Here is a 26,605-nt window from a genome sequence, read left to right on the forward strand (position 1 = left end):
AGGACCTGCCCTCCTTCCATCTTTCACACCCCTTCACCTCGCCATCACTGCTCTTAGATTTCCGGGAGAATTCAACCTCCCCAGTCCTTCACTTTCACCCATCCTGGCGTGTTTGTTCGCTAGAAGGCTGGACTCCCGTGGTTGATAATATAAACTCACCTCCCCAACACCTTTGTTCCTTGAACCCCTAACTAATTAGTCAATCTCTACTGACTAATCAGGGAAAATATTAAGGGGTTCAGAGCAAACCTCCCCATTAAGAGTTTCCTCTCTGGGTGGAATAATCAATGTATTTTGTTTTTACGTTTAATATTCCAGAGTTGAGGGCACGTGGATTCTTTTGAGCTGATGGCAATAGAGACCCTGTGGGCTCAAGAGAAACGTCTGTCCCCACCGTAACTACCTAGAAATGTTAAATCAGGGGCCTGACCCATAATGAGTTATTACCAGAGCTAACTTTTTATGACCTATCTCTATGGCAGGGCAAACATCTAATCACTGAACATCTGCTCTTCTTATCAAACTACCAATTGTCCTCCTCTTCTCTATATTACATTCCTTAGCTCAGGATGTTATATATACCTTATTTTACCTTTCTGTCTCTGAACCTCTCATATACATGGAGTTCCCATATATATGCAAGTAATTAAATTTGGTTATTTTACCTTGTTAATATGTCTTCTGTGGATTTAATTATTAGACCAGCCGAAAGAACCTAGAAGGATAGAATTTCTTCCTTCCCCACTATTGTATACCCTTGCAGATGGGTACTATTTCAAATCCACATCCGTAAGCTGACATGGTTCCACAGCCATCCCAAAATTTACCATCTATCCTCAAACCCATTATGCAACCCCCACTTTCTGGAGAAAATTAGGCCATCAGGAGTGATGTCCTATAGGTTCACAACACCTACTCTTTATATACATTTGTATTGATTTCAGAGAGAGAAAGGGAGAGGGAGAGAGAGATAGAAACATCAGTGATGAGAGCGAATCATTGACGGACTGCCTCCTGCACACCCCCCACTGGAGATCGAGCCCACAACCTGGGCATGTGCCCTTGACCAGAATCAAACTCGGGACCCTTCAGTCCACAGGCCGATGCTCTATCCACTGAGCCAAACCAGCTAGAGCCACAATACCTACCTCAAATTTATCTAGAGCCCCCTTCTTACCTCCTTCCTTCCAGACCCATGTCTCTGTCTGCTGATGTATGACCACGTCCCTACCTGTGCTTCTAATGCCATTCCTCTGGGATCCTCTGGGGTCCTGCCTCATTAGCCTTCTCACTCTATTAGTATCTCCCAGTTTTCCTTCTGTGTGAACTTCACTCTGTGCTTACAAATCTATTAAAAACATTGACTTCCTATTTTTTCTTATCATGTTCCAATGTCTCCTCCTTCTTCATCCAAACTTCTTGAACGAGGTATCTACTATCCCTTTTACTCACCTGCAGACTGTTCCTCATGCTCTTCAGTCTGGCCAGTTTCCTCTACCGGTGGAATAATCAATGTGAATATTTTGTTTTTATGTTTAATATTCCAGAGTTGAGGTTTCTGTGTGTATTAAGAAGTGTTTAAAAGCTATTTAGTTTAAAATTAGTGTTCAATTTATTAAGGTCACAAAATTAAAAACAAGTTTTCCTTCAATATTTAATTTCAACTTACAAATTTTTCTATTCTATTTTAAATTGGGTATGAGGAAAAATGTCATAAGTTTTTCATTGATGATTGGATTAATATTTCTATACTGAACAGAATTATTCCCCTCAGTTCTCTTTTGTAATTATATTCAATTAAATATTTTAAGCATTTTTCAAAAATGTCTTTCATTTTTAATCATTTCAAATTCCTGACAGGATAGATTTACACTTGTAAGCAAAACATTCCCAAGAACTCAAATATTTTTTGAAAGAGAATTATTTATATACTTAGAAAATTATCTGTTTTTCAGAAATATAGAGAATAATTTTCCCCATAGTTTACTGCTGTCAGGCCAGCAAGGGAATGCAAGGACTTCCATAACGGCAGCTGCTATTATACCCAGATACTTCCTAACTCTATGTATCCTTCCCATGAGGAAAATTATTACTTTTGCACCATGAATAGTTGCAAGAACCATTGAGCTCTCTCTGAATTTATAACCAGCTAATCACAAAGATCCTCTATGGCATTCTTTAAGCTTGTCCAAAGCAGAATACAAATCATTGAAAATCCTCCCTAAGATTATTTCTTAGGAAACCTGATTATCTGGTAATTGTTGTCAAAAATAGAGTGGTCACCACTAATGAGTCAAGGCACTCAACCAAGTTAAAGGAACAGCCTCAGGGTGTGCCAACACAAAGGGCAATGGAGCATCATGATAGAAAACCAAGTATTTATGTAAATCACTCCGTGAATGTCTTATAAAAACTGTGGAGTCTTGCCATGTGAACTGTAAACTACCATACCTGAAGTAAAGTGATTTGTTCATCGCTTATAACTGGGCATCCTGAACCTACAAAAACCTACAATGACACTCAGACAGACTCAGGAATGCATTTGGCAGCCGTTCCTCTGATCTGACTCCCCTCCTCAAGTCCTACTTGTCCAACTCCCTTGTCTCTGCACCGTAAATTTACTAGTCCATGATGACACTGAGGTTTTTAAGCCTGAATTTACACCAATTCACACATCTCTGAGGATTTTATGCCTGCCTGGGAATTAAAAGGGGCAGCAATTTTTAAATTTTATTATTATTACTATTAATTTTCTTATTGTCCTCTTAAGATATTTTTTTGACAATGTTCTGCTCTATCCAGAGTGGCTGCTTGTGAATAGAACTTTTAGCTTTTCCCCTCAGCTTCCAGAGCCAGGCTCTAATCCACTGACAAAGTAGTGGCCAAATGTTCCGTTATATCTGTGATCCAGGAGGATCGTGTGTGTGTGTGTGTGTGTGTGTTTGTGTGTGTGTGTGTGTGTGTTGGAGTGTGTTGGAGGGGACCGGCCAATGTGAAATGATGAAGACAGGAGCCTGCAGCCCGAATGGATGCTGCCCAGTGGCAGGGGTTAAAGATGGTGCTGGCCCTGTCATGTCAGGCTGGGAGCTAGGCGCGGTCTCGGCGTATTAAGAGCCTCCCCTCCCACTAGAGATGAGTAAGCCGTAGTCCGCTCCCTCTGCCGCTGATGCACCCCCTCCTTCCCCCGCGCGAGCTGAGCGCAGGCCAGCCAGATTTCACAGAGGAGCCAGCCATACTTGGCAGAGCGGGGATGCTGCTCTTCCTTGTGGGGCTCCTGCTAAAGTTAACGCGGCTGGTTAAAGTGCACAGCAGTCTGGCACCCTACACGCGCTCCGTAAACGGTCTCCACTGCTATCGTTGTTATAACCCGTTACCTCGGGGATGGGGAAAACACAAACCCATGGGGAACCGGAAAAGTCTGCACTTGGGCGGGACGCGGGAACCCCCGATTTGAGGAGGGGGGCGGCGGGGGAGATCCCGCGCCAGCAGCCAATCCAGCTGTCCCGGGGAGGAAGAGGAGGAGTCAGAGCCACTCCGGACCCGCACTGCTCGGTCCCGCGCCGCGCGCTCCATCGGGCTCCGCGTCTCTCTCCGTGTGCCCATCCCGCAGCCTCCTCCCGGCGCAGACATGGCCTCAGGAGCCACCCTCCCAGCCGTGAAGGTGAGATTAGCCGTCCTGGGGGCTGCGGTCCGCCCCTGCCCGCTGCGCTCTCGCTCCCGCCCGGGGGGGACCGCGCATCGGGGGCGTGCGCCCAGCCTGGGTGCCCTGCCCGTGCGCCCCCGCCGAGGCGGGAAAGGGCTGGGGCACTGCACCAGGACGGGTTCGCCCAGGGGAAGGGGGGGAGCGGGCCGGAGGGAAAGCTTGCAAGCTCGCCCCCTCCACCTTTGGTCTCAGCTGCGCCCTCACCGTGCAGGGTGTGGGCAAGCCCTTTGGAGAGGGGCTGTGGGCAGAGCGCCGCCGCGCGCCAGCCTTTCCCGAGTGGGACTGCTTTTCCCGGAGATGCGCTCGGCTGGGGCTAGCAGCGTGCCTGCAGCTCGGAGCCCGTCTCCTCGTGCTTCCGCTCTGATTCCGCTTTCTGCCCGCGGCCCACGTGGGAGAACTAACGTGCTTGCTCTTTTACAAGCTTCCGGCTTCTTTTTTTTTTTTTCTTCCAAACGTAGGCCTTCCCCTGAAGTGCCCCCTGCAGCACGTTGCTTCAGGCATTCTGACTTCTGCAGCGCGGACCTGGAGTACAGGCGGCTCCCTCGGTGGAGGCCTCTGGCTTTAAACTGCTTTGTTTGCGATCTTGAAAGTCAGAGATCGGTTTCAATCAGTGGTTCTCAACCTTCTGGCCCTTTAAATACAGTTCCTCATGTTGTGACCCAACCATAACATTATTTTCGTTGCTACTTCATAACTGGAATGTTGCTACTGTTATGAATCGTAATGTAAATATCTGATATGCAGGATGGTCTTAAGCGACCCCTGTGAAAGGGTCGTTCGACCGCCAAAGGGGTCGCGACCCACAGGTTGAGAACCGCTGGCACTTGTACAGGTCTCCGCACAAGACGGTGGGATCCTGAGCCAGAGGAGGGTACAGTTCTGAAGTTCTGAGGGGTGCCCCGAGCTTCCCTGGGACTTACACACTTTTGGCCTGGCTGGCGTCCGGGGAGAGTGTCGAGTTACAGTGCTTAAGGGGAAATCGATAAAACTTAAGATCTCCTCTCTGTTTATGATTGGCTAGGAAGTCAGATAACTTTAGACATGCTTGGCCTCAGGGGTAGGGAGGAGGCCCGCCTCCTTTACCCAGGTATCTGTTGGTTCCTCGCTTTGTGTTCACTTCTCCGGGGAGAAGGCAGATCTCTGCCGGCTCCCTGTTATCCGTCACAGTGATTATTCGTTTATTAGGCCCTTGCAGCTTTTCATGCGACAGTTATGACCGGGAGTGGGGTGGGGAGTGTTGTAGTCACGCTTAGATTTGAAACTCGGTTGTTCATTTTGAAAAGAACATTGCATTCAAATATATCTGCAGAACACTCCTCCCTTACCAGTAGGGGGAGGGGGGGAAAGGCAGAAAGAGTTTTAATGAAGCTCATGTGCTAAGCCAGTTCCTTGGGTGCCCATCTATAAAGTGGGGGTTTACTGCAGGGTTTGCTGGGGTGTTGAAACTTGTTCAGTGGGAGTGCTTTTAAGTGGGGGAGCTGAGATTCGTTTTGAATATCTTTTCTCCAACAATTAAATAATGATAGGTGTCCTGGCCACCGCTGTCAGTGGGCAAGCAGGAAACCTGTCCCAGACACTTAGAGAAATAGTAAAAACAGGGAGGGGTGGTATTTAAAACCATCTCACGGGAACCTGGTTCAGCGTTCTCCTCGCCACACAGCCTCCCTGTAAAATTGGTGCAGTGCATTTGAGTGCGGAGCGGGCACTGCAGGGCACTGTGGCGAGAGCCTGATGTAATATGGAATGATGCATATTTTTGGCCTCGGCGAGCTGCTGAGTATAAACTGAAGAAGTACGCGTCGTGCTGGGCCTGCCTGCTCCTGGCTGTCTTTGAGGTTAGAAGGGTAAGCCTTTGCTATGGAGAGTCCATGCTGCCAACACCCAAGTCCCCAGGCTCCTGAGGCAACATCCTGTGCTGGTGTCCAGAGCAAAATAGGCTGATAAAAACCATATCCTGCCCCCAGATCATGGAATGCAGAGCTGGAAGGTTCCTGAAGATGCAAGAGCCACACGAACCCCTTTCTGTGGATAGGAAGCCGAGGCCCAGAAAGGCCAGCTAAGGTGCCCAGCATCATACAGTCGGACCTAGATAGTAACTGACATTCCACCAACTAGATGTTGTGAGACAGTCCTGAGTCCCACCTGTGGTCTCTGTGCCCTGTTTTATTGTGGGACTAAAGAGATCATGCAGCTTAAAGGAAGAGCGATTGTAGAGGGAGTGCAAGAAGCCAGCTGCCTCCCTCGCCCCTGGGACTGATAACAGGGACTGATAACAGCCGTGTCTGGGAGAACCCCAGCATCAGCCGTGGGCAGGTGGTATGCTTGACCGTGCAGGGGCCTGAACAGGTCTTTGGCACCAGACAGGGCACTCTGGGGGCCTCCTTCAATGGGGGTGTGGGGGTCCCCCAGGCAGCTTCCCAGCTTTTGCTCTGGGGGATTAAAAATAAGTCTTGTTTATTATAGTTGCTATGACAGGGAGGGGATATGGTCCCACTATAGGTGGGTTAGTGAGCTGTTCACAAAACGGCGTTAAGGGGGATGGAATGTAGACTGGAGAATGGGCTTCTTACGCTCGCCTCTTGGCTGTCTGTGGCTGGCCAAGGCCTTCAGATCCAAGGTCTTTAAATGACTCTCAGAAACTGGGGGACAACCTACATGCCCCAATTGGAAATGACCCATGAGCCTGTATTTTTTGCCCAGGGACACTGGCATTTTGGTCAGGACAGCTCCCGTCTTTGTAGGACTGTCCTGAGCATTGCAGGACATGCACCCCCGGAGAGCAGTGCACACTTGGCTGAGGGACCTGGGCTAAGTCCCTGAGGCAGAGTCTGCCTGGAAAGGAGATGGAGCAGCACCAGGCTGTGTCCCGGCCCACACCGAAAAGCCAGGTTAGGGGCTTTTTTTGTTGTTGTTGCTGCTTTGAGGAAGTTCATTTGGATTTTGTTTGTTTTCGCTAAAGGTGGGAAGGTGTACAAGGACAGTGACAGATATTAATGCATTATTTTCATTTGATTCTTATAATTCTATGGATTTCTTTCCTTCCCTTATACTGGCATACCTCAGTGATAGTGAGGGTTTGGTTCCAGACGGCCACAATAAAGCAAGTTGTAATCTGTTTGCTGGTGGAGGGTCTTACCTTCCATTTGTTAAAAACAAAACAAAACAAAACAAAATGCAACAAACCTACAATATCTGTGAAGTGCAGTAAAGTGAAGCACAATAAAAAGGAGGTGTGGCCCTAGCTGGTTTGGTTCGGTGGATATAGCCTCGGCCTGTAGACTGAAGGGTTCAGATTCCAATCAAGGGCACATGCCTGGGTTGTGGACTCAATCCCCAGTAGAGGGCGTGCAGGAGGCAGCCAATCAATGATTCTCATATTGATGCTTTTATCTGTCTCGCCCTCTCTCCCTCTCTCTTCTACTCTGAAACAAAAATGTTTTTTTAAAAAGGTGTGCCTGTAGGTACAGGTGAGGAACTGTGTGCAGTGGACCCTAGATAACTGATCATATTCATGGTATTCTAGTCTGTGCTACGGAAGCTTCCAAAACCGTGGTTCTCAAAGGACTCAGTGCCTCTGCACCCATCTGGGAATATGTTAGAAATGCAGGTTCTTGGGCCCCACCCCAGTCCTGCTGAATCCGGAGCTCTGGGGGGCGGGGCCCAGCCATCTGGGTTTAGAAGGGCCCAAGTCTAGACAGATGCCCACTAAGGTGTGACAACCACTGCCCCAGGGAGCTTTGAAAAGGCTGAGCATCTGCACCTTAACAAGCTCTTCCGGTGATTCTTAGTGTATTGGTTTCCTGTGGCTGCCTTAAGGATGACCACAAGCTCGAGGGCTTAAAACCATGCAAATGTGCTCTCTGTCAGTTCAAATCAAGGTGTCTGTAGGGCAAGGCAAGTCCTCTTGGAGCATCGAAGGAGGAATCTGTTTGTTTCACTGCCTTTTCCAGCCTCCAGAGGTCACTGGCGTTCCTTGCCCCGTGACCTGCCTCACTTAGTTCCCGTTTCTCCCTCTGCATTCGTCATCACATCACCCTCTTCCTCGCGTGATCATCTTACAAGGACCCTTGCGATTGTATTCAGGGCCCGCCCAGATAATCCGGGATAATCTCCCATCCCCAAATCTTTAATCACATCAAGTAATGATGGCAGCTTCTGGGAATTAGGACGGGGCAGATAGGATCTTTCTCGGGGACCATTCTTCAGCCTGTGACCCTCGGGGAGCCCTGATTTTAGAATTTCACGGTCCGGGTCCTAGAGCAGGTGCTCGGTTCTGGCTGCGTGTGAGGTCCACCTGCGGAGCTTTAAGAAAACAGACTGTGCCTTGGCCAATTCATCAGCATGTCTGGAGTCTGTGGCCTGGGCTTTGGTATTGAAAGCTCCCGGGTGAGTCTAGTACAGGGGTGGGCAAACTTTTTGACTCGAGGGCCACAATGGGTTCTTAAACTGGACCGGAGGGCCGGAACAAAAGCATGGATGGAGTGTTTGTGTGAACTAATATAAATTCAAAGTAAACATCATTACGTAAAAGGGTAGGGTCTTTTTTTTTTTTTTTTTTTAGTTTTATTCATTTCAAACGGGCCGTAGTTTGCCCACGGCTGAAGCAGCTGACCCAGGGGGCACACTGGGAGGGACCCTGCTGTCCTCAAGGGAAGGTGAGCTTTAGAGAGTACAGTAAGCTTCCCGGAAAATCCTCAAAAAATAATGGACCGTTTCAGGAGGGATGTCTACCCATTAGAATAATATCTTGACTTTGCAGGGGGAGGTTGGTTAAGTAAAAACCAAGGATGTTCTGAACACAGTGTTACTTACTTGTTGGCTGGGGCTGCCATAGCAAAGTACCACAGACTGGATGGCTTAGGCAGTGCTGGAGGCTGCAAGTTCAAGATCAAGGTGTCAGCAGGTTGATTCATCTGAGGCCTCTCTCCTGGGTTGGCAGATGCCATTTCCTTGCTGTGACTATATGGTCTTCCTCTGCATGTCTGTGTCCTAGTATTTTGCGAGGTCACCAATCATAATGGATACCACCCTGCCCACCAGAGACCTCCTTTAACTGTATCTCTTCAAAGAGCTTATTTCTAAAAATAGTCACATTCTGAGGTATCAGGGGCTAGGACTTCACGGTATAGATTTGGGGGACACAGTGAGCCCATAACCATCACCCGCGGGGGTGGCTTACAGATAGGTTATCTTGTCAGAGATGGAGCCACCAGCTCCATCTGTGGACAATATCACGGGTTTTGAACAGGCCTCCCAAGCAGACGTTTAGCCACTTTCTCCTCACACAGCTGGACTTCTGGGATTTTGCAAGGCCCTGGGAGGCCTCCGAGCCAGTTTGGCTCAATAAGAAGGGCGCTGCCTGCTGCACTTGCCAAACTTGTCAGTGGCCACCAGAGCTGAAGGACTGGAGCACTCAGATCAGGGAGTGCTGCCCGGCTCTCTTGCTTCAAGAGCTTGAACACTCAGAGGCAGCCCTCCTCCTGGCAGGAGCTGGTCTCAGCTGCTCGGGGCTATGGTGTTTTGAGATGCCATCCTGGAGGACTGGGTTCCTTAAGTAGTATGTCCTGGCCTCAGTGTGATGGTGCTTCAATGTGAAACCAAGGTGGGTATGTGAAATCTCCTGGGTCCAGGCACCGGGGGAAATAGAGGGGAGGGGTTCGTACGAGCCCTGTCAACATTGCTGGAAGTAGCCATTCTGCCCAAGTAAGCCAACATGTCAACAAAATGCTTTCATCGTCTCAGAAAGTCCAATCCTCTCTTACGAAGATTGGCTTGGCGGTGTCAGTGGGAGAGTGTGGGATGACACTAAGCTATGAAAATTTGGCAATGATCTTGATTGATCAGGGGGTTTCTATTCAGAACTTTATCTTGTGTAATGAAGTCCTGGCTGGGGAGAATTGGCCCCAAAATCCCATCTCAGCCCCGGAACACATTTCCTAGGCAGCCTGGGACTGCCTGCATGGGGGCTGATGCTTCTGGCCCAGGAGGCCCAGGAAGATCTTGTCATTGCTTCCCAAGTGTGGATGAGGTCATTGATGGAGAGCTGCCCCACCCCCAGCCCTCCCAGGGGCTTCACTTAGACGCCCAGAGTCACTGTTTCTAAGCGTGCTCTGTGACCTTCAGCCAGAACTTGACCTCTCAGAGCATCCGTTTTCTCATAAGATGGAGAGAAAACTTTTCTACTAGGGCAGTGATGGCGAACCTATGACACGCATGTCAGAGGTGACACGCAAACTCATTTTTTGGTTGATTTTTCTTTGTTAAATGGCATTTAAATATATAAAATAAATATCAAAAATATGTCTTTGTTTTACTATGGTTGTAAATATAAAAAAATTTCTATATGTGACACGCACCAGAGTTAAGTTAGGGTTTTTCAAAATGCTGACACGCCGAGCTCAAAAGGTTTGCCATCACTGTACTAGGGTATGGTGTTATAAAGATTCCCAGGTGGGTATTGGTAGGTAGCACGTCTTAGTGGTCAACGTGAAAGGCCTGGGTTGCTATTCCAGCGTGGCTCCTTGTGATTAGCTCTTGGATAAGTCTCTTCCTTTTTATGCTTTCTCTTTTCAATTTTGTAAAATGGGTGTAATACTATGGGGTCTGCCCCATAGGACTGAAGCACCTACCATAGTGCCTACGACATGTAAGTGCTCAGACACAGTACTTTGCCGTGGAGCCAGCAGGTGGCGACATTACCACATCTTGGCACTGCTGGCCTCAATCTGCCGCTGCAGGAAATGGTTAGAAATCCAGTTCCCTGGAGTGGCAGTATTCAATTGCTGTACTTGTTCTGTGTCCCTTGCAAGGTAAGTGTTTCCATGAACAATCAGAGCCAGTTGGGTGAATGGATGGACACTCCTGCACATAGTCCAGGGCCAGAGACCACATGCTGGGCTTTCTGGCTAGCAGTAGCAGCTCTTGCTTCCATGCCCAGTACTTACTACCTGTTCCTTGGTGAGGGCCGAATTACCAGCTACCTAATGCAGGGTTGTCATGGCGTCAGGGTGGTGGGGACTGGAGCTTGGGAGTGCTGAGGGTGGGCTCAAGGGCACTGAACTTCAGCAGGATCCCAATTAGCATTTCTTACGAGCTTCGGGCTAGCTTGCCTAAACTGAGAGCAAGGTTTCAAAACATGTTCGTTTTGTACATATGACTCTGAGAGTCTAGAATGTGAGATGCTATGGCCCAGAGATCATCCAGAAACAGCCAAGTCAAAGTGGTCATAAGCTTTTTGTTGTTTTGGGGTTTGTTTGGTGTGTGTGTGTGTGTGTGTGTGTGTGTGTTTGGGGGGGGGTTGTTTTTGCAAAATGGAAGTTTTCATCAGCGATAAAATCCCTGAAGAGCAGACTGAGAGTAATTTGAGTCAGCACTTCAATTCTGTGGTCTGGGGTGATGATGTGTTAGTCCCCTACGATGTGTGTGTGACCACAAGTACCTTTAGAGGTACTTGGAATGAAGGGTAAAATGGAGAAGCCAGGCAGGTGAAGGGTTAGGATTGCATAAAACAGTGTGATTTAAAAGAAAAAAAATTCTATTGAACTGGCATGATTTAAATGTATAATTTAAGTGAACATTTCTGTTGCTTTGAAATGTGAATGTGAAACTGTGATTTGAACCTGTGATTTGTAACCGGCAAATGTGGTTAGACTTGACTGCATGTAACCTGCTGTGGTTTCAGTAATGGACCACAAGGTGGCACCAACTTCACACACTGGGTTAGCCCGGCTGGTGGCTCAGTGGTTGAGTTTTGACCTATGAACCCGGAGGTCCCGGTTTGCTTCCCGGTCACGGGTCGGGGCACACCCCACGTCCGGTGGCCCGGTGGCGGGCTGATCCCCAGAAGGGGGCGTGCAGGAGGCAGCCAGTCAGTGGTGTTTCTCTCTCACCCATGTTTCAGTCTATCCCTCTCCCTTCCTCTCTCTCCAAAAGTCAATAAAAACATCTTTTAAAAAAACAGGTTTAGCCACTTGAGGAAGTTGTGGGGAGGCAGAGTTCCAAATCCTGTAACGGGCAGCTCTTCAGCAAAATCTCACCAAATTGCCCTTATTTTCTGTTTTGTTGATTTTTTAAAAAATATATATTTTATTGATTTTTTTTACAGAGAGGAAGGGAGAGGGATAGAGAGTTAGAAACATCGGTGAGAGAGAAACATCGACCAGCTGCCTCCTGCACACTCCCTACTGGGGATGTGCCCGCAACCAAGGTACATGCCCTTGACCAGAATCGAACCTGGGACCCTTGAGTCCGCAGGCTGACGCTCTATCCACTGAGCAAAACCCGATAGGGCGACTTTTTTTTTTTTTCTCCAGGAAACTGAGGGCCGGAGAGGTAACCCTTTTCCCACACATTAATTTAAATCCACTTGTTAACACAATCTGAATTATTCAGATGTTCAGTTAATCTTTAACTCCCCGTTTTTTTTCCCCTTCAAGGAGTTACTTTCTCCCACTTAGTGGAGACTTTACTCAAGTGACAATAGATTTAAAGCAATGCTCATGTCATTTTCCATTGGGTTTCTTAGTAACGTGTCATCTCTCTCGCCTGTTGCTGACAATTTAAGTATTGTTTCTCCTTTAGGAAGTAGCGGCCCGGAGAGCAACCTTCCTAACGACTTCATTTCTCTAATTTTTCGTTGACTGGCCAGCTAATATTGTATTTATCTTTGAAATTGTTCTCTTTTTTTAATATATTTTATTGATTTTTTACAGAGAGGAAGGGAGAGAGATAGAGAGTTAGAAACATCGATGAGAGAGAAACATCGACCAGCTGCCTCCTGCACATCTCCCACTGGGGATGTGCCCGCAACCCAGGTACATGCCCTTGACCGGAATCGAACCTGGGACCTTTCAGTCCGCAGGCTGACGCTCTATCCACTGAGCCAAACCGGTTTTGGCTGAAATTGTTCTTGTTTGTGTTTCTTCATCGTCAAATTAGATTGGTCTCAAGGACTGTTAGGTTCTGGAAACGGCAATACGACACTGGAACTTTTAAAAGATTAGAACTACCTTTGAATTACTCATTTGTTTATACATACCTAGGAATGGCATTTGGGTTTCACAAATATACATGAGGCTGATCTTTCATGCTATTCTAGACCGGTCTGTCTGTGGTCCCCTGCAGCTCCGATGTTAGTGGCTCAGGAAAGAACATCTCTTGTGTTTCTTTATCTAATGGAGGGATGAGGAGAAATCATTAGGAAGTGGCCATACAGAATATTTTCCATCCCAGCAGTCTTTTGAACTTTCTTTATTCCACAGTCCATTTAGTAGAGAATAAAAAATCGGTTACTGAGTGTACTTTCTGCAACCGCAGTTGCCTATTTTGAGGATTGATTTCCTGCTGAAGCTAAATAGAGTACCTTTCTGTACTAATTTGTTGCTTAAATTATCAGCAGTAAATGTGATAAAGTCCAAAAGGGTGACCTACGTTTGGGTTATTTCAAATGTGTGTTGAATGACTGTTCGTCAGTAGTTGTAGATTTTAAAAAAAATAACTAGCAGGAATGGAGAAGAGCATGTGAGTAAACGAATTTGCTTCTGATCTTGTTTCTAATGGAAACTGGTGAAATATGGCACCTTTTTGTGGTCTCCCTGTAGATTGGAATCATTGGTGGAACAGGCCTGGATGATCCAGAAATCTTAGAAGGAAGAACCGAGAAGTATGTGGATACTCCATTTGGCAAGGTTAGTACCCAGTTAATGGAGACATACCAGCTGGCTTGATTTTTAAGTTTAAAATAATTTTTTTAAATGGCTGTTGTCTTGTCAGCCCCGGGGCTGCCTGCCTCAGGCTGAGAGGGGCCAGGAGTCCGGTCAGTGGGTTCTACCAGCGGAGACAGTGTCTCGAAAGGGCGCCCGGACTTAATTATATTAAAAGTACTGCTGCTGAACATGTGCAAATTACTTCTCAATTTACATTCCTAGAAGCCACATACTCATCTGAGACATAGCAACTGTACCCTTCAGTTCTCTGCATTTAAAACATGTAAATCAGCTTCTAATCTGGTTACATTAGAAGCTGTAATGTAGGTCGTGTCACACTAATTTAGGAGAAAGGCTATGGGAGGAAGCAGCATTCACAGTAAGCCCTGGCCCCAAAGGGGATGTCGTGGGGATCCGTAACAGGATTGCATAACTGGGAATACAGTAAGACCCTCCTTCTCTATTTAAAGGGGGCTGCTCCTCGTGCTGCTTCAAAACATTGCAGTTTTCCATCCGGCTCTGAAGGTCCCTGCATCTGAGGGTCCCAACCAAACCCTCTTTTTCAGCGAGTCCTTAGGTCGATCTCAGGTCTTCCGAGTCCTGCTATGTTATATTATATTCTCAACCTTCCTAATGCCGCAACCCTTTAATACAGTTCCTCATGTTGTGGTGACCCCCAATTACACTGTTACAAATTGAACATAATTAAAGCACAGTGATTAATCACAAAAACAATAGGTAATTATATATGTGTTTTCTGATGGTCTTAGGCGACCCCTGTGAAAGGGTCGTTCGACCCCCAAAGGGGTCGCGACCCACAGGTTGAGAACTGCTGTGCTATAAGCTTGGCTCACTTCTTAGCCTTATGTTTTTTTGAGCCCCTAGGTTCTCAAAACCTTTCTCTCCATTACCTCAGGCCACCCCTGGCCATCTTCTGGTTGATTAACAGAGCAAAAGGTTCCAGTGCTCAGTTCTTAATTCTCTTCCCCTGCCCCGCCCTCCCGCCCACGGAGCTCTCACACCTGACAGATACCAACACAGCTGTATTTGATCAGCATACCGTCAGAGTCCGCCGGGGTGCCTGCTACAAATAGGTCTCACTAAACGGGACCTAGCCTGAGGCAACCTTCAAATTCCTGTGAACCTCTGTGCTTGTAAAGGCCTCCGTAAATATTTACTGATTATTCATCAAATCTAGACTCTTCTTTAAAGTGTGTGGTCCAACGCCCAAGTTTCCATGGAACCTTTCATGGTGGAACCGTCGAAGTGGCAGCTTTTTAATTGTTCATCTATGTTTTCAAATCGCTGAGTTGTAATCATTATTCATTGTGTGCAGCCTTCTGATGCCTTAATTTTGGGGAAGATAAAGAATGTTGATTGCGTCCTCCTGGCAAGGTAAGGTGTCTTAAGCTTTTCAAATGTGACTACTGAAGGATAATTTAAATTTAACCTAAAACCCAGAAAGAGTAATGATGCAGGTATGCGTTTTATGTGCTGGTGGAGCCAACGTGTTTCAGTCACCTTTATTCACCCCTTACGGTGTTTGGGGCAAGTTAAACTGATTCATATCTCATCAACCTAAAGGGAATCCCCTTTTTAGGTTGGGAGAGTAGTTAGAACAATCCAATGAGAGATAGGATGCATTTGACTAAAGTTGAAACTCTTTTTCTAAAGATAAAGGAAAACTGTTTCATTCAGTGAATATTACTATAGTTCTGTTTTCGGGGTGTCGGTTTTGGGTCCCTGAAGTGGTTTCTACACCCTTGTTATCGCAATAAGTTTTGCAGGGTTCCCGGTATAGAGGGAGAAAAATCATTTGCATCACTTTTTTTTTTATTTTTTTAAAAATATATTTTATTGATTTTTTTACAGAGAGGAAGGGAGAGAGAGAGAGTTAGAAACATCGATGAGAGAGAAACATCGATCAGCTGCCTCCTGCACACCCCCCACTGGGGATGTGCCCGCAACCCAGGGACATGCCCTTAACCGGAATCGAACCTGGGACCTTTCAGTCCGCAGGCCGACGCTCTATCCACTGAGCCAAACCGGTTTCGGCATGCATCACATTTTTAGAAAATACATGTATTGGTTTTCTGTTGCTGCAGAACGGTTAACTACACATTTAGCAGCTTAAAACAGCACACGTGATCTCATAGTATCGGGGATGTCAGCCATGTGGGCACAGCTTAGCCCAGTCCGCTGTTCGGGGGTCACACAAGGTAGAGTCAGGCCTTGTTCTCACCTGGAGTTCCAGATCCTCATTCCAGTTCGCGTGGCTGTTGGCAGAATTCAGCTCCTGGAGGCTGTGCGCATTCTCTGCCACGTGACCCTCGGCAGGGGCAGATCACGTGACAGCAGCCCTCCGCTGCAAGGCCCGTGGGTGGGTCTCTGCTGTCAGGATGGAGCCTACCCGTGGGAGGGACTCCCAGCAGCTCTGCTGTATCCCATTGGTTGGCATCAAGTCTCGGGTCCACCTGCAAGGTGTCAGCGGGATTGGTTTCCTCTGGGGGCCCCGAGGGAAGGGTCTCTCGGAGGCCTCTCTGGCTTGTAGATGACCCTCTTCACTTGTAGGTGACCATCTTGTCCCTGTGTCTTCACACATGTTCTCTGCGTATCTCTCCAGATGTTCTCTGCTTGTAAGGGTGCCATTTGTGTTATAGTAGGGCCCACCCTAATGACCTCATTTTAACTTAATTACCCTGTTGAAGACCCTACCTCCAAATATGGTTGCATTCTGCTGGTCCCAGGGGTTAGGAACTCAGCGTAGGAATGGAGGGGGCCACAGTTCAGCCCATAACATGGGTCATGCGTGAAGTGATCAGTTCTCAGATGAAACCTCCTAATGTTTTAAAGGCTTTATTAACTTATTTGGGTGGCTGGGCAGAAGGACGGGAGAGCTTCACCTGGAAGCTTGAGCTTTTATTTCTATTCAGAGGCTTTCTTCCTGAGCACCTCTTGTTTTCTGTGTCGGGGATCACAGACCAGATGCCTCTGATTGGGGGGCTTGGTGTCCCACTGGGTAGACACAACTCAGCTTCCTGGACAGGGAATTCTAAGTAAGTGAGTACCTGCTGTCGATAGGAGAATAAGGACACAGACTCTGAACCGCCCTTTAAAACCGAATGGTTTATACTTAGAGTTGGCTGGTTACGGCCCAGCGTCTTTTTTCAACCCCTCTGCCAATGGAAGCGCTTTGGTGGAAAGGGCTGTGAATTGGTTTTCTCTTCTGACACAATTAAAACGTGCTGCTCACTCACCGACCACATTCGCTCTTCTTCCCGCAGGCATGGGAGGCAGCATACCATCATGCCTTCCAAAGTCAACTATCAGGCGAACATCTGGGCCCTGAAGGAGGAGGGCTGTACTCATGTCATAGTGACCACAGCTTGCGGTTCCTTGAGGGAGGAGATACAGCCCGGCGATATCGTCATTATTGACCAGTTCATCGACAGGTATGCCATCCTCTACGCCGCTGTAGGCCCCTGGAAGACCGTTCCCAGCTCAGATGGACAGTGTGCGGGAACTTGGGGGGAGGGGGAGGAAGACCCACAGACTTTTGTTGTTGTATTTTAAATATATTTTATTGATTTCTGAGAGGAAGAAAGAGAGAGAGAGACATCAATAATGAGAGAGAATCATTGATAATGAGAGAGAATCATTGATCGGCTGCCTCCTGTATGCCTGACACTGGGGATCAAGCCCACAACCTGGGCAAGTGCCCTGACTAGGAATCGAACCGTGACCTCCTGGTTCATAGGTCGACGCTCAACCACTGAGCCATGCCGGCCGGGCCCACAGGCTTGTTTTAAGCTTTTTATTGTGGGAGTTCTTACACATATAACAAATAGAATAATAATCATTTCAGCATTTATCAGTTCACTGCAATTTGTAACTTTAAAAGATGAGGACTCTTTAAAAAAGAAAAAGTTGCTTAATATTTCCTTAGTATTAAGTGTCCAGGCAATGTTGTCCTTTTTCCTCTTATCTCACAAACTTTCTTTTTCTAGTTGATTTGTTCAAATAAGGGGCCAGAGGAGGCCACTGGTTGCACACGAGTGTATTAATGAATCTGCTTCTTTGTCTAGAGCAGTGATTCTCAACCTTCCTCATGCCGCGACCCTCTAATACAGTTCCTCATGTTGTGGTGACCCCCAATTTCATCGTTACAACTTGAACATAATTAAAGCATAGTGATTAATCACAAAAAACGATATGTAATTATATATGTGTTTTCCGATGGTCTTAGGCGACCCCTGTGAAAGGGTCGTTCCACCCCCAAAAGGGTCATTTGACCCCCAAAGGGGTCGTGACCCACAGGTTGAAAACCCCTGGTCTAGAGGTCCCCATCCCCTTGCCTCCTTTCTTGTCCTGGGGAGTCTCCCCACGTGCTGGATTTTGCCGTTTGCATCCCTAAGTGTCATTTGGCGTCTTCCCGTCTCCTGTCTTTGCCGGAAATCAGTGGTTAGCTCTGGAGGCCTTATCAGAACAAGGTTCAAATTCTTGAACCTGAACCTCGGCAGGGTCACAGATCCTATCAGGAGGCACATAATGTCTGGTTGGTGCAGGGCCACAGTTGGTTCAGGAGCTAGGGATTTTTTGTTATTTACACAGGTAAGATATAATATTTCTTTACCCCCAAAATTAAACAGTAATAGGCTGCCAAGATCCTGGGCTGCTTCTGCCTTTAGAAGTAGTGGAAGAAATCACAAGGGCAAGTGGGAGTCCGGTGGGGATTCCTTCCCGCTCCTCCCACGCCCCATTCCTGGTGGAAATAACCGCCTCCCAGGGTGCTCTGGATGGAAACAGGTGACTGCGCTCTGCACCTTCATCCAGAGTGGTGGGGAGAAGTGCCAAAGGGTGTGAGCTATTTGGGGTTCCTACCAGAGCCATAGTCATCCTGCTCCTCCCCTCATTACCTCTGAACTTACTATACCCAGAGCCTCTCCTTCGTCTTCTGTTATGGAAGGGAGGTTGAGTCAGCCAGTTCTGGGCGTCTGCTGCCTTTCGGGGATTCATGATAATTTGTCGTCCATCAGAAGGATTCTTGATTGTCCCCCTATGAAAGGAAGCTCTCAGATAGACCCGTAGGAAATGGAGCATTCTGTAAATTAGAAATGGTCGGAGATCGGCAGTTTCATGTGGTTCAACCTAATACGTAACGGGTAGATTAAAATCATTACACTATCCCACTGTTTCACTGAGAGGACGGAATTCCTCTCCGCCTCTGGGTTCTTGATCTTGAATGCTGACCGAAGGCACCTCAGCGAGGGCTGCCCGCGCCCACCAGGTGTGTCTGTCTGCACCTGCTCCCGCCTCAGCACCTGCATTAACCCCCTAGAGGTGATCTCGTAGCTGCACTGGCCTCCGTGGGAACAGAGCATCACCACTCCGCCCTCTCACTGTCATCTCACAGACGCCCACCCTCAGAACCCAGAACACCTATACACTCTCCAAAGGACGTGAGCGCATCAGAGGGGATGTGTGCACATCCTGTGGGGGACTTAGGCATGCCGGGTTGATGGAAGTGCGGTGGAGAGGCGGGGGAACTTGTGCACGCCTTGGTTTGCAACTGTTGCAGGTGTGGGAGCGTGACAGTGTGCTGGGGGATGTTCGCACGCAAGTGGGGGAGGAGAGGATGTGCACACGGGAGGCCTCTGGCTTTGCAGATCCGCAAACCCCCGTGGTGCGGCCAGGAGGACGTCAGTCTGGCCCGCCACGGTGGCTGTCCCTGCAATCCTACACCTTCTGGGCCAGGAGGCGGATCTTGCGCAGACACTCCTGGGCACTGATGGCCTGCAGCTCCGCTTGGCGCGCTCACAGCTGTCACCACCGCCATGTGGGGAGTACAGGCCAGCCTGCCTCCCCTGTCCAGAGGCTCTCTGCGCTGCTCATCTGCCCAGAGTGACTGGGGCTGGGCGGAAGCCAGGTGTCCTGCCCTGCCCAACCCCAGCCGATCCGCCCCTGTGCGAGCTGCCGCCCCACCGGGAAGGGTCACGGATCTGGGTCCCAGGACAGCCTTGCCCGCTGCCGCCCCGCCCGCCAGGTCACGGATCCGGGTCCGGAACTCGGACAGTCTCAAGCACTGCCCCCGCCCGCCAGGTCACAGATCTGGGTCCCAGACCATGGACAGCCTCAAGCACTGCCCCCCGCCCAGCAGGGTCACGGATCCGGGTCCCAGACCGCAGACAGCCTCAAGCGCTGCCACCCTGCCCGGCAGAGTCACAGATCCGTGTCTTGGTCCCGTGGACAGCCTCCCATGCTGCCCCCCACCCGGCAGGGTCACAGATCCGGTCCCAGACCATGGACAGCCTTGCCCGCTGCTGCCCGCCTTCAGTATGCAAATTAGCCGCCATCTTGTTGCTTCAGGGTGAGGGTCCCGCTTGGGTGCCTGGCCAGCCTGGATGAGGGGATGATGGCTGTTTGCAGCTGGTCACACCCCCTTGAGGATTGGGGTCCCCACTGGGGTGCCTGGCCAGCCTGTTTGAGGGGATGATGGCTGTTTGCAGCTGGTCACACCCCCTTCAGGGAGAGGGTCCCCACTGGGGTGCCTGGCCAGTCTGGGTGAGGGGCTGAGGGCCGTTTTCAGGCTGGTGGGTGACTGAAGCTCCCAACCTCTCCTTTTTTTCTTTTCTTTTTTTAATTCTGGGATTTATTTACCTTCTATGGCTGTCACTGGAGCTGAGAGCCGGCTTAAGCTCTGAGGCCCAGCTGCTGCTCTGAGACCTCAGCTGCTGAAAGCAGGTTTCTGGGTTTGTTTGGGTTCTATAATTGAAACAATGTTGCGGTCCTGCTGGCTGAAGCCCGGCTGGCTGAAAGCAGGTTTCTGGGGTTTGTTCAGCTTCTATACTTGCAACATTGTTTCTTAGACTGCAGCTCAGAGGCCGGCAGCGGCAGGCGGGAAACCTTGGCTTCCTCCATCATGGAGCAAGCAAGCCTCCTGTTCGCTTCAGCTGCCTGGCTGCTGGCCGCCATCTTGGTTGGCAGTTAATTTGCATATCACCCTGATTAGCCAATGGGAAGCATGTCAGAGGTACAGTTAATTACCATGTTTGTCTATGATTAGATAGGATATAGGGTGTCCCTATTTCCTCCCTCTTGCCCCCTCTACCCAGCTCTTGCCCCACACTTCTCTCTGGCCATCACCATACTGTTGTCCGTGTCCATGGGTTGTGCATATATTTTCTTTGGCTAATCCCTTCTTTAAATTCACTTCTTTAAATTTTTATTTTCAGATAAGTGCTTATAACTGCACTATTATATATTTTCTATTATATCATTTAGAATTAAGATATTTTCTAATTGAACCCTTGTAAGTTTTAGAACAATTTAATAAATTATGCTAAAAGCAATTAGAAGATTTTTCATGTAATGCAGATATATTTCAATTAATATTGTATTAATTTTTAATTTTTTAATATTTTAACACATTGTTTGCGGGTAGTTTTTATCGCGCGCTAACAGGTGGCTCTACTACTTACAGTCAACATAAAACGTATAAATACATTTCCCGCATACAATGTGTTAATTTGAAATAATCTCATACATGTAAAAAAAACTATAAAATACTACAGCATATTATATGTACCCTTCACCCAATTTCTTAAGTGTTAATAATTTAAACATAACCATTATACAACTAACAAAATTTGGAATATATTTTTCTTATAATCTCTTTTTTTTTAAGTTTTAAAAAATATATATTTTATAAGATAAAAAAGATTTAGCATTAATTAATGTGAACTCAATTGCATAACATCACAACATATTAAATATAAATTGACAAATTAAAGGCAAGATAATTCTATACTCATAGCTGGAAATATTAACATGACTCTTAATAACTGACATATACACAATAAAGATATCAGTAAGAAAAATGATCTAAGAAACACAAATGATAATCTTATAATCTCTTTAATGTTACTTAATCCATTTACTTTGTTTTTGTTAATCTTCACCCAAGGATATTTTTCCATTCTATTTTAGAGAAAGTGAAGGGAAAGGGAGAGACACATTGATTGGTTGCCTCCTGCACATGCTCTGGTAGGGACTGGGGATCAATCCAGCAACTGAGGTACATGCCCTTGACTGGAATCTAACCTGGGACCCTTCAGTCCATGGGCTAATGCTCTATCCACTGAGCAAAACAGGCTACAGCTTAATTCATTTACTTTTAATTTATATGTGTCTTTATATTTAACATGGGTTTTGTTTTTGATTCACCCTCATAATCTGTCTTTTAATTGGTGCATTTATGCCACTGACTTTCAGAGTGATTACTGATAGAGTTACTGCCATATCAGGGGTCTTCTGGGGCTGGCCAGTGGCCCGGGATCGGATCCGATCACGGGTGGCAGGCAGGCAGCTTCTGGGGCTTCCGGGGCCAGCCTGTGGCCTGGGACTGGATCCGATCACGGGCGGCAGGCAGGCAGCTTCTGGGGTCGCCCATGGGAGCCTGGATGGCGGCTTGCGCTGGTGGCTGGCGCTATCCCGCCCATCTTTGTTTGCGGTTAATTTGCATATCTCGCTGATTAGCCAATGGGAGGTGTAGCAAAGGCACGGTCAATTACCATGTTTGTCTATTATTAGATAGTATGGCATTAGAAAGAAAAGGCTGCCGGGGGATTCATTTGTTATTTATGTAGTTTATGTGTCTTGCTCCCACATCTTTTTCTCACATGATGTAATGTAGAGGTTTCACATACTGGCCAGAAAGCAGCAAGGCGCTGAGGTGAGCTTGCTCCTGGGGCACGCTTACTCATCAGGAAAGTCCCGCTGTATACAAAGTGCCGAGGGATTACTATGTCAGGTTATTCCCCCTCCCAAAGACACGGCCTTGGGCTTCCCCTTCATGTCCCCTCCGGTGTTGTTTTTTCCATCCTCTAAAGCCCGGCTGGGAAGTTCGGGTGCACCCTGATACCAGTGACATCATCGCTCTCGGCCTCTTGGGCAGGGTGGGCATTCGCAGTGGAAATGGGAGCTCGTGGTCAAGTTAGGCAGGAGGCCTTTGCTGAGCATTCCCGTCAGCTGCTGCCTAAACCCTTCCTGGTCTTGCCGCTTCCTGCCCGCCTCTTTCACTCTTGGTTGAGAAGGCACCTCTTCACCAGGAAGAAAACAAGCTTCCTTCACCCCCAGCAGTGGGGGCAGCCCCTCCCTGGCGGAGGCCAGCTCCTCTGGCCTTGTGCTCTGCAGCCTCGTTCTGCTGCCACTTCCCGGGGCAGCCTCCCTGTGAACAGAAATGCTGGTGAGCGCCCTAACCGGTTTGGCTCAGTGGATAGAGCAGGGGTGGGCAAACTTTTTGACTCGAGGGCCACAATGGGTTCTTAAACTGGACCGGAGGGCCGGAACAAAAGCATGGATGGAGTGTTTGTGTGAACTAATATAAATTCAAAGTAAACATCATTACAGAGAAGGGTACGGTCTTTTTTTTTTTTTTTTTTTTTTAGTTTTATTCATTTCAAACGGGCCAGATCTGGCCCTCGGGCCGTAGTTTGCCCACAGCTGGGATAGAGCGTCAGCCTGCGGACTGAAGGGTCCCAGGTTCTATTCCAGTCAATGGCACGTACCGGGGTTGCGGGCACATCCCCAGTAGGAGATGTGCAGGAGGCAGCTGATCGATGTTTCTCATCGGTGTTTCTAACTCTCTATCCCTCTCACTTCCTCTCTGTAAAAAAAAATCAATAAAATATATTAAAAAAAAAAAAAAAAGAAATGCTGGTGAGCTCCCAGTTTTGGAATTCCTAGGACGTGCCACAGATCCATCCTGTTTGCTGCACACAAGGGCAATTTCCCCAGTTTTAGCTGAAGAAACTTCAGCTCAGAAATACTGACCATTTGCTAGTAATTGGGACCTGTGGGGTTTGAATTCCGGTTTTTCTCCAAAGCTGATGACCTCAACCATCGCTGACACACGGACTTCCAGCTCCACCCTGCCCCTCGGGAGCCATACTGGCTGCAGGACAAGGTCCCAGAGATACCTCAGACTTTGTAGTAAAGATTAAATTAGTCCCCTTCATTGTCGTCTAACCCCACACTTCTCCCAAGCCTCCCATTCTCTATTTGGTGAATTGCTAAGTTGGTGAGCCTGGCCCTGACCTGCACCCCATGGTCACTGCTGGGAGCTGTCACCCTCCATCTAGTCCGTCTCTGAGTACTGCTCTGCCTGCCTGGAGTCCCACCCTCTCTCTCTATCACCGCTGTCCTCGTTTGGGTCATTTTTTTAAAATATATATATATTTTACTGATTTTTTACAGAGTGGAAGGGAGAGGGATAGAGAGTTAGAACATCGATGAGAGAGAAACATCGATCAGCTGCCTCCTGCACACCCCCTAGTGGGGATGTGCCCGCAACCAAGGTCCATGCCCTTGGCCAGAATTGAACCTGGGACCATTCAGTCTGCAGGCCGACGCTCTATCCACTGAGCAAAACCGGTTAGGGCATTTGCATCATTTCTTGACTGAAAATCCCTTCTTCACCCTAATTTGACTCCCTTCGAAGTTAGTTTCCATACTAGACCCAAAACTGAAATTTTAACAAAGATGCAGTCAGAGGATTCTGAAAACCATGCATCCGTCCGCAGTCTTCTGTGGGGCTTCCCCTCGAATCTGATTATCGGGTATAACGGCAGTGATAACCACCTGCTAACACCACACTTCGCCATTAACTGTATTTGAGGGGCAGGGGTGCCCTGAGTCTTTATATAGAGTACCTCACTCAGCTCTTCCTGTAGTTTTTTTGTAATTTTGTCCTAGTTCCTTTTGTTGTTGATGCCGATGATCTTTGGGTGGTTACTCACCACCTGTGTCAGAGCCAGGATTTTATTCTTGTACTCTGTTTATCAAGACCTGATGGAAAATAGGCAATATGAAGGGAAACCTGTGTTATCTGTTTATTAAGCACTATTGCCTCGTTGGGATATAAATATCAATTGGTTTTTCTTCTTTCCTGTGGCACCATGACAGTTAGGGGCAGTCATTAGCAGGGAGTGGGAGGATCTTAAAGATGTTGGTCCAAATTCATAATCTTTCAATTCCTTCTGGTTAATAGGACAGACTCATTCAAATTCTTAATTTATTGCCACTCATGCCAGAACTCCTTCTGTCCCCACTGTAGTTTTCAGCTCGCTTCCCTTCTCTAAGTGCCTTTGTACCCTGACTCCTGACCTGAATCTTCTAGGATTTGACCTTCACTTATGTACATGCTCTGGACGGCGCTGTCCATACATGTGTGTGTGCACACCCACACCCATACACACCTAGAAACGTCGGAGGCTCCTGCTTCATCCTGTTCATCTTGAAGTTATGCAAATTGCCTGGCACGCAAGGCTGCCCGAGGGACCAGACCCTGATCCGTGACCCAGCGGGGCAGGGCGGCAGCGTGCACAGGGGCGGAGAGGCCGGGGTTGGCAGGGCAGGATGCCTGGCTTCCGCCCAGCCCCAGTCACTCCGGGCAGGTGAGCAGCGCAGAGAGCCTCTGGACAGGGGAGGCAGGCCAGCAGAGGGTGGCCTGTACTCCCCACATGGCTGCGGTGCACGCCAAGCGTAGCCTGCAGGCTGAGCTGAAGTAGCGCCTGCAGGCCATCAGCGCCAAGGAGTGGCTGCGCAAGTCCCGCTCCTGGCCCAGAAGGTGCAGGATCGCAGGGACAGCCACCGTGGCGGGCCAGACTGATGTCCTCCTGGCCGCACCACAGGGGTTTGCGGATCTGCAAAGCCAGAGGCCTCCGGTGTGCACATCCTCTCCTCCCCTCCTTGCCTGTGAACATCCCCCAGCACACTGTCACCCTCACGCACAGACCAAGGTGTACACAAGTTCCCCCGCCTCTCCGTCACACTTCGATCAACCACAGCATGCCTAACACCCCCACAGGATGTGCACACATCCCCTCTGATGCGCTCACGTCCTTTGGAGAGTGTCTGGGTGTTCTGGGTGCTGAGGGTGGGCGCCTGTGAGATGACAGTGAGAGGGCCGAGTGGTGACATCGTGTTCCCGCAGGAGACCAGTGCAGTGACGAGATCACATCTAAGGAGGTTAATGCAGGTGCTGAGGCGGGAGCAGGTGCAGACAGACACACCTGGTGGGCGCAGGTGGCCCTTGCTGAGATGCCTTCCATCAGCGTTCAAGATCAAGAACCCAGAGGCAGAGAGGAATTCCATCCTCTCAGTGAAACAGTGGGATAGTCGGGGCGACTATAGAGGAGGAATGTGCACTTTAGGTGCCAGCACCCATGAGCGAAGGCTGCCCTGACTGAGCCTCGCTTGCTTGGGGCCTAGCGCACTCCTGCCGGGCAGCGGGTGACAGGACGTGCCTTTCCAAATTAATGAGAGAAAACGTTGATTCTCCTGCTGCCCACGAAGGTGGAAAGTGAAGTGGGGAGACATGTGGGGAGTGAGCGAGGTGGGGAGTGAGCGAGGTTCCAAATCTGCTGTTGGTTTCTTTCACCGCTGACTAGAGATATACAGGGTGTCCCCCCAAAATGTATACACACTTTGAATACCTACTAATTCCAATGGTTTTAAGCATAAGAAAGAAACAACAATGGAGCTGTCATCTGTTAAAAGTGTGGGCACAAACAGGCAGTCAGACATTCCCTGAGGGGTCTCAGATTGGAGAGGGTGCAGGCCAGACTGAGGGCCCCACCCCCACCCCAGTGCACGAATTTCGTGCACCGGGCTGCTAAAATATATATATATATCAAGATGTCCACCGTGATGTTCCTTACCAACTACACGCTGTTTTGTTGTTGGATATAGGATTTATTTCGGCTGGCCCCTGAGCGGGAAGTTTGATTGTTTTCTGCTTCCTGTTAGTATTGACGGTTAGTATTTTAGTTAACATTTGTGTCCTGTTATCTGTGGGAACATAACTTGGATAAAGGGCCAGCAGTTTGTCACTGGGGATCAAGGTGACAAACTTGCTGCTGAGAGGCCCTCTTCCCGTCAGCGCTCAGGCTTTAAAGTCGAGGGGGTTGAGCAGTTTTCTTATTTCACTCGGTTTGTAAAAACAGAACTTGTCTCTGTCAGTGGGCATCCCTGTTTGAGTATTCTGTAAGTGACTTAGCTAAAATTAGTTCCCCAAAACCAGTCACCTGTTGAGCAGCCGGCCGTTGGCCCGGCTCTGCTGGTGAAATCCTTGACTCCTGCTCGCTCCTGCACGCTGAGGCTTGTCGTGACAACAGAATCAATTCAAGAGCCTCGATCC

At 48.4% G+C, this 26,605-nt stretch overlaps 1 protein-coding gene across 2 annotated transcripts in view; it reads left to right on the forward strand.

Moving 5' to 3' along the window:
- The first annotated feature begins 3,513 nt into the window (after nucleotides 1–3,513).
- MTAP (methylthioadenosine phosphorylase) overlaps nucleotides 3,514–26,605 on the forward strand; it is a 48,708-nt gene continuing 25,616 nt past the window's right edge. Inside the window, exons 1-4 of one of the 2 annotated variants that reach the window (XM_006098120.3) lie at nucleotides 3,514–3,661; nucleotides 13,303–13,389; nucleotides 14,744–14,802; nucleotides 16,692–16,859. In XM_006098120.3, the coding sequence (XP_006098182.1) occupies nucleotides 3,629–3,661; nucleotides 13,303–13,389; nucleotides 14,744–14,802; nucleotides 16,692–16,859 (347 nt within the window). In that variant the 5' untranslated portion in view covers nucleotides 3,514–3,628. The remainder of the gene's footprint in view (nucleotides 3,662–13,302; nucleotides 13,390–14,743; nucleotides 14,803–16,691; nucleotides 16,860–26,605) is intronic. The other variant, XM_014463774.2, reaches the window with a different exon arrangement.

The sequence above is a fragment of the Myotis lucifugus genome, unplaced genomic scaffold, assembly GCF_000147115.1.
Source record: "Myotis lucifugus unplaced genomic scaffold, Myoluc2.0 scaffold_221, whole genome shotgun sequence".
NCBI classification, from domain to species: domain Eukaryota; kingdom Metazoa; phylum Chordata; class Mammalia; order Chiroptera; family Vespertilionidae; genus Myotis; species Myotis lucifugus.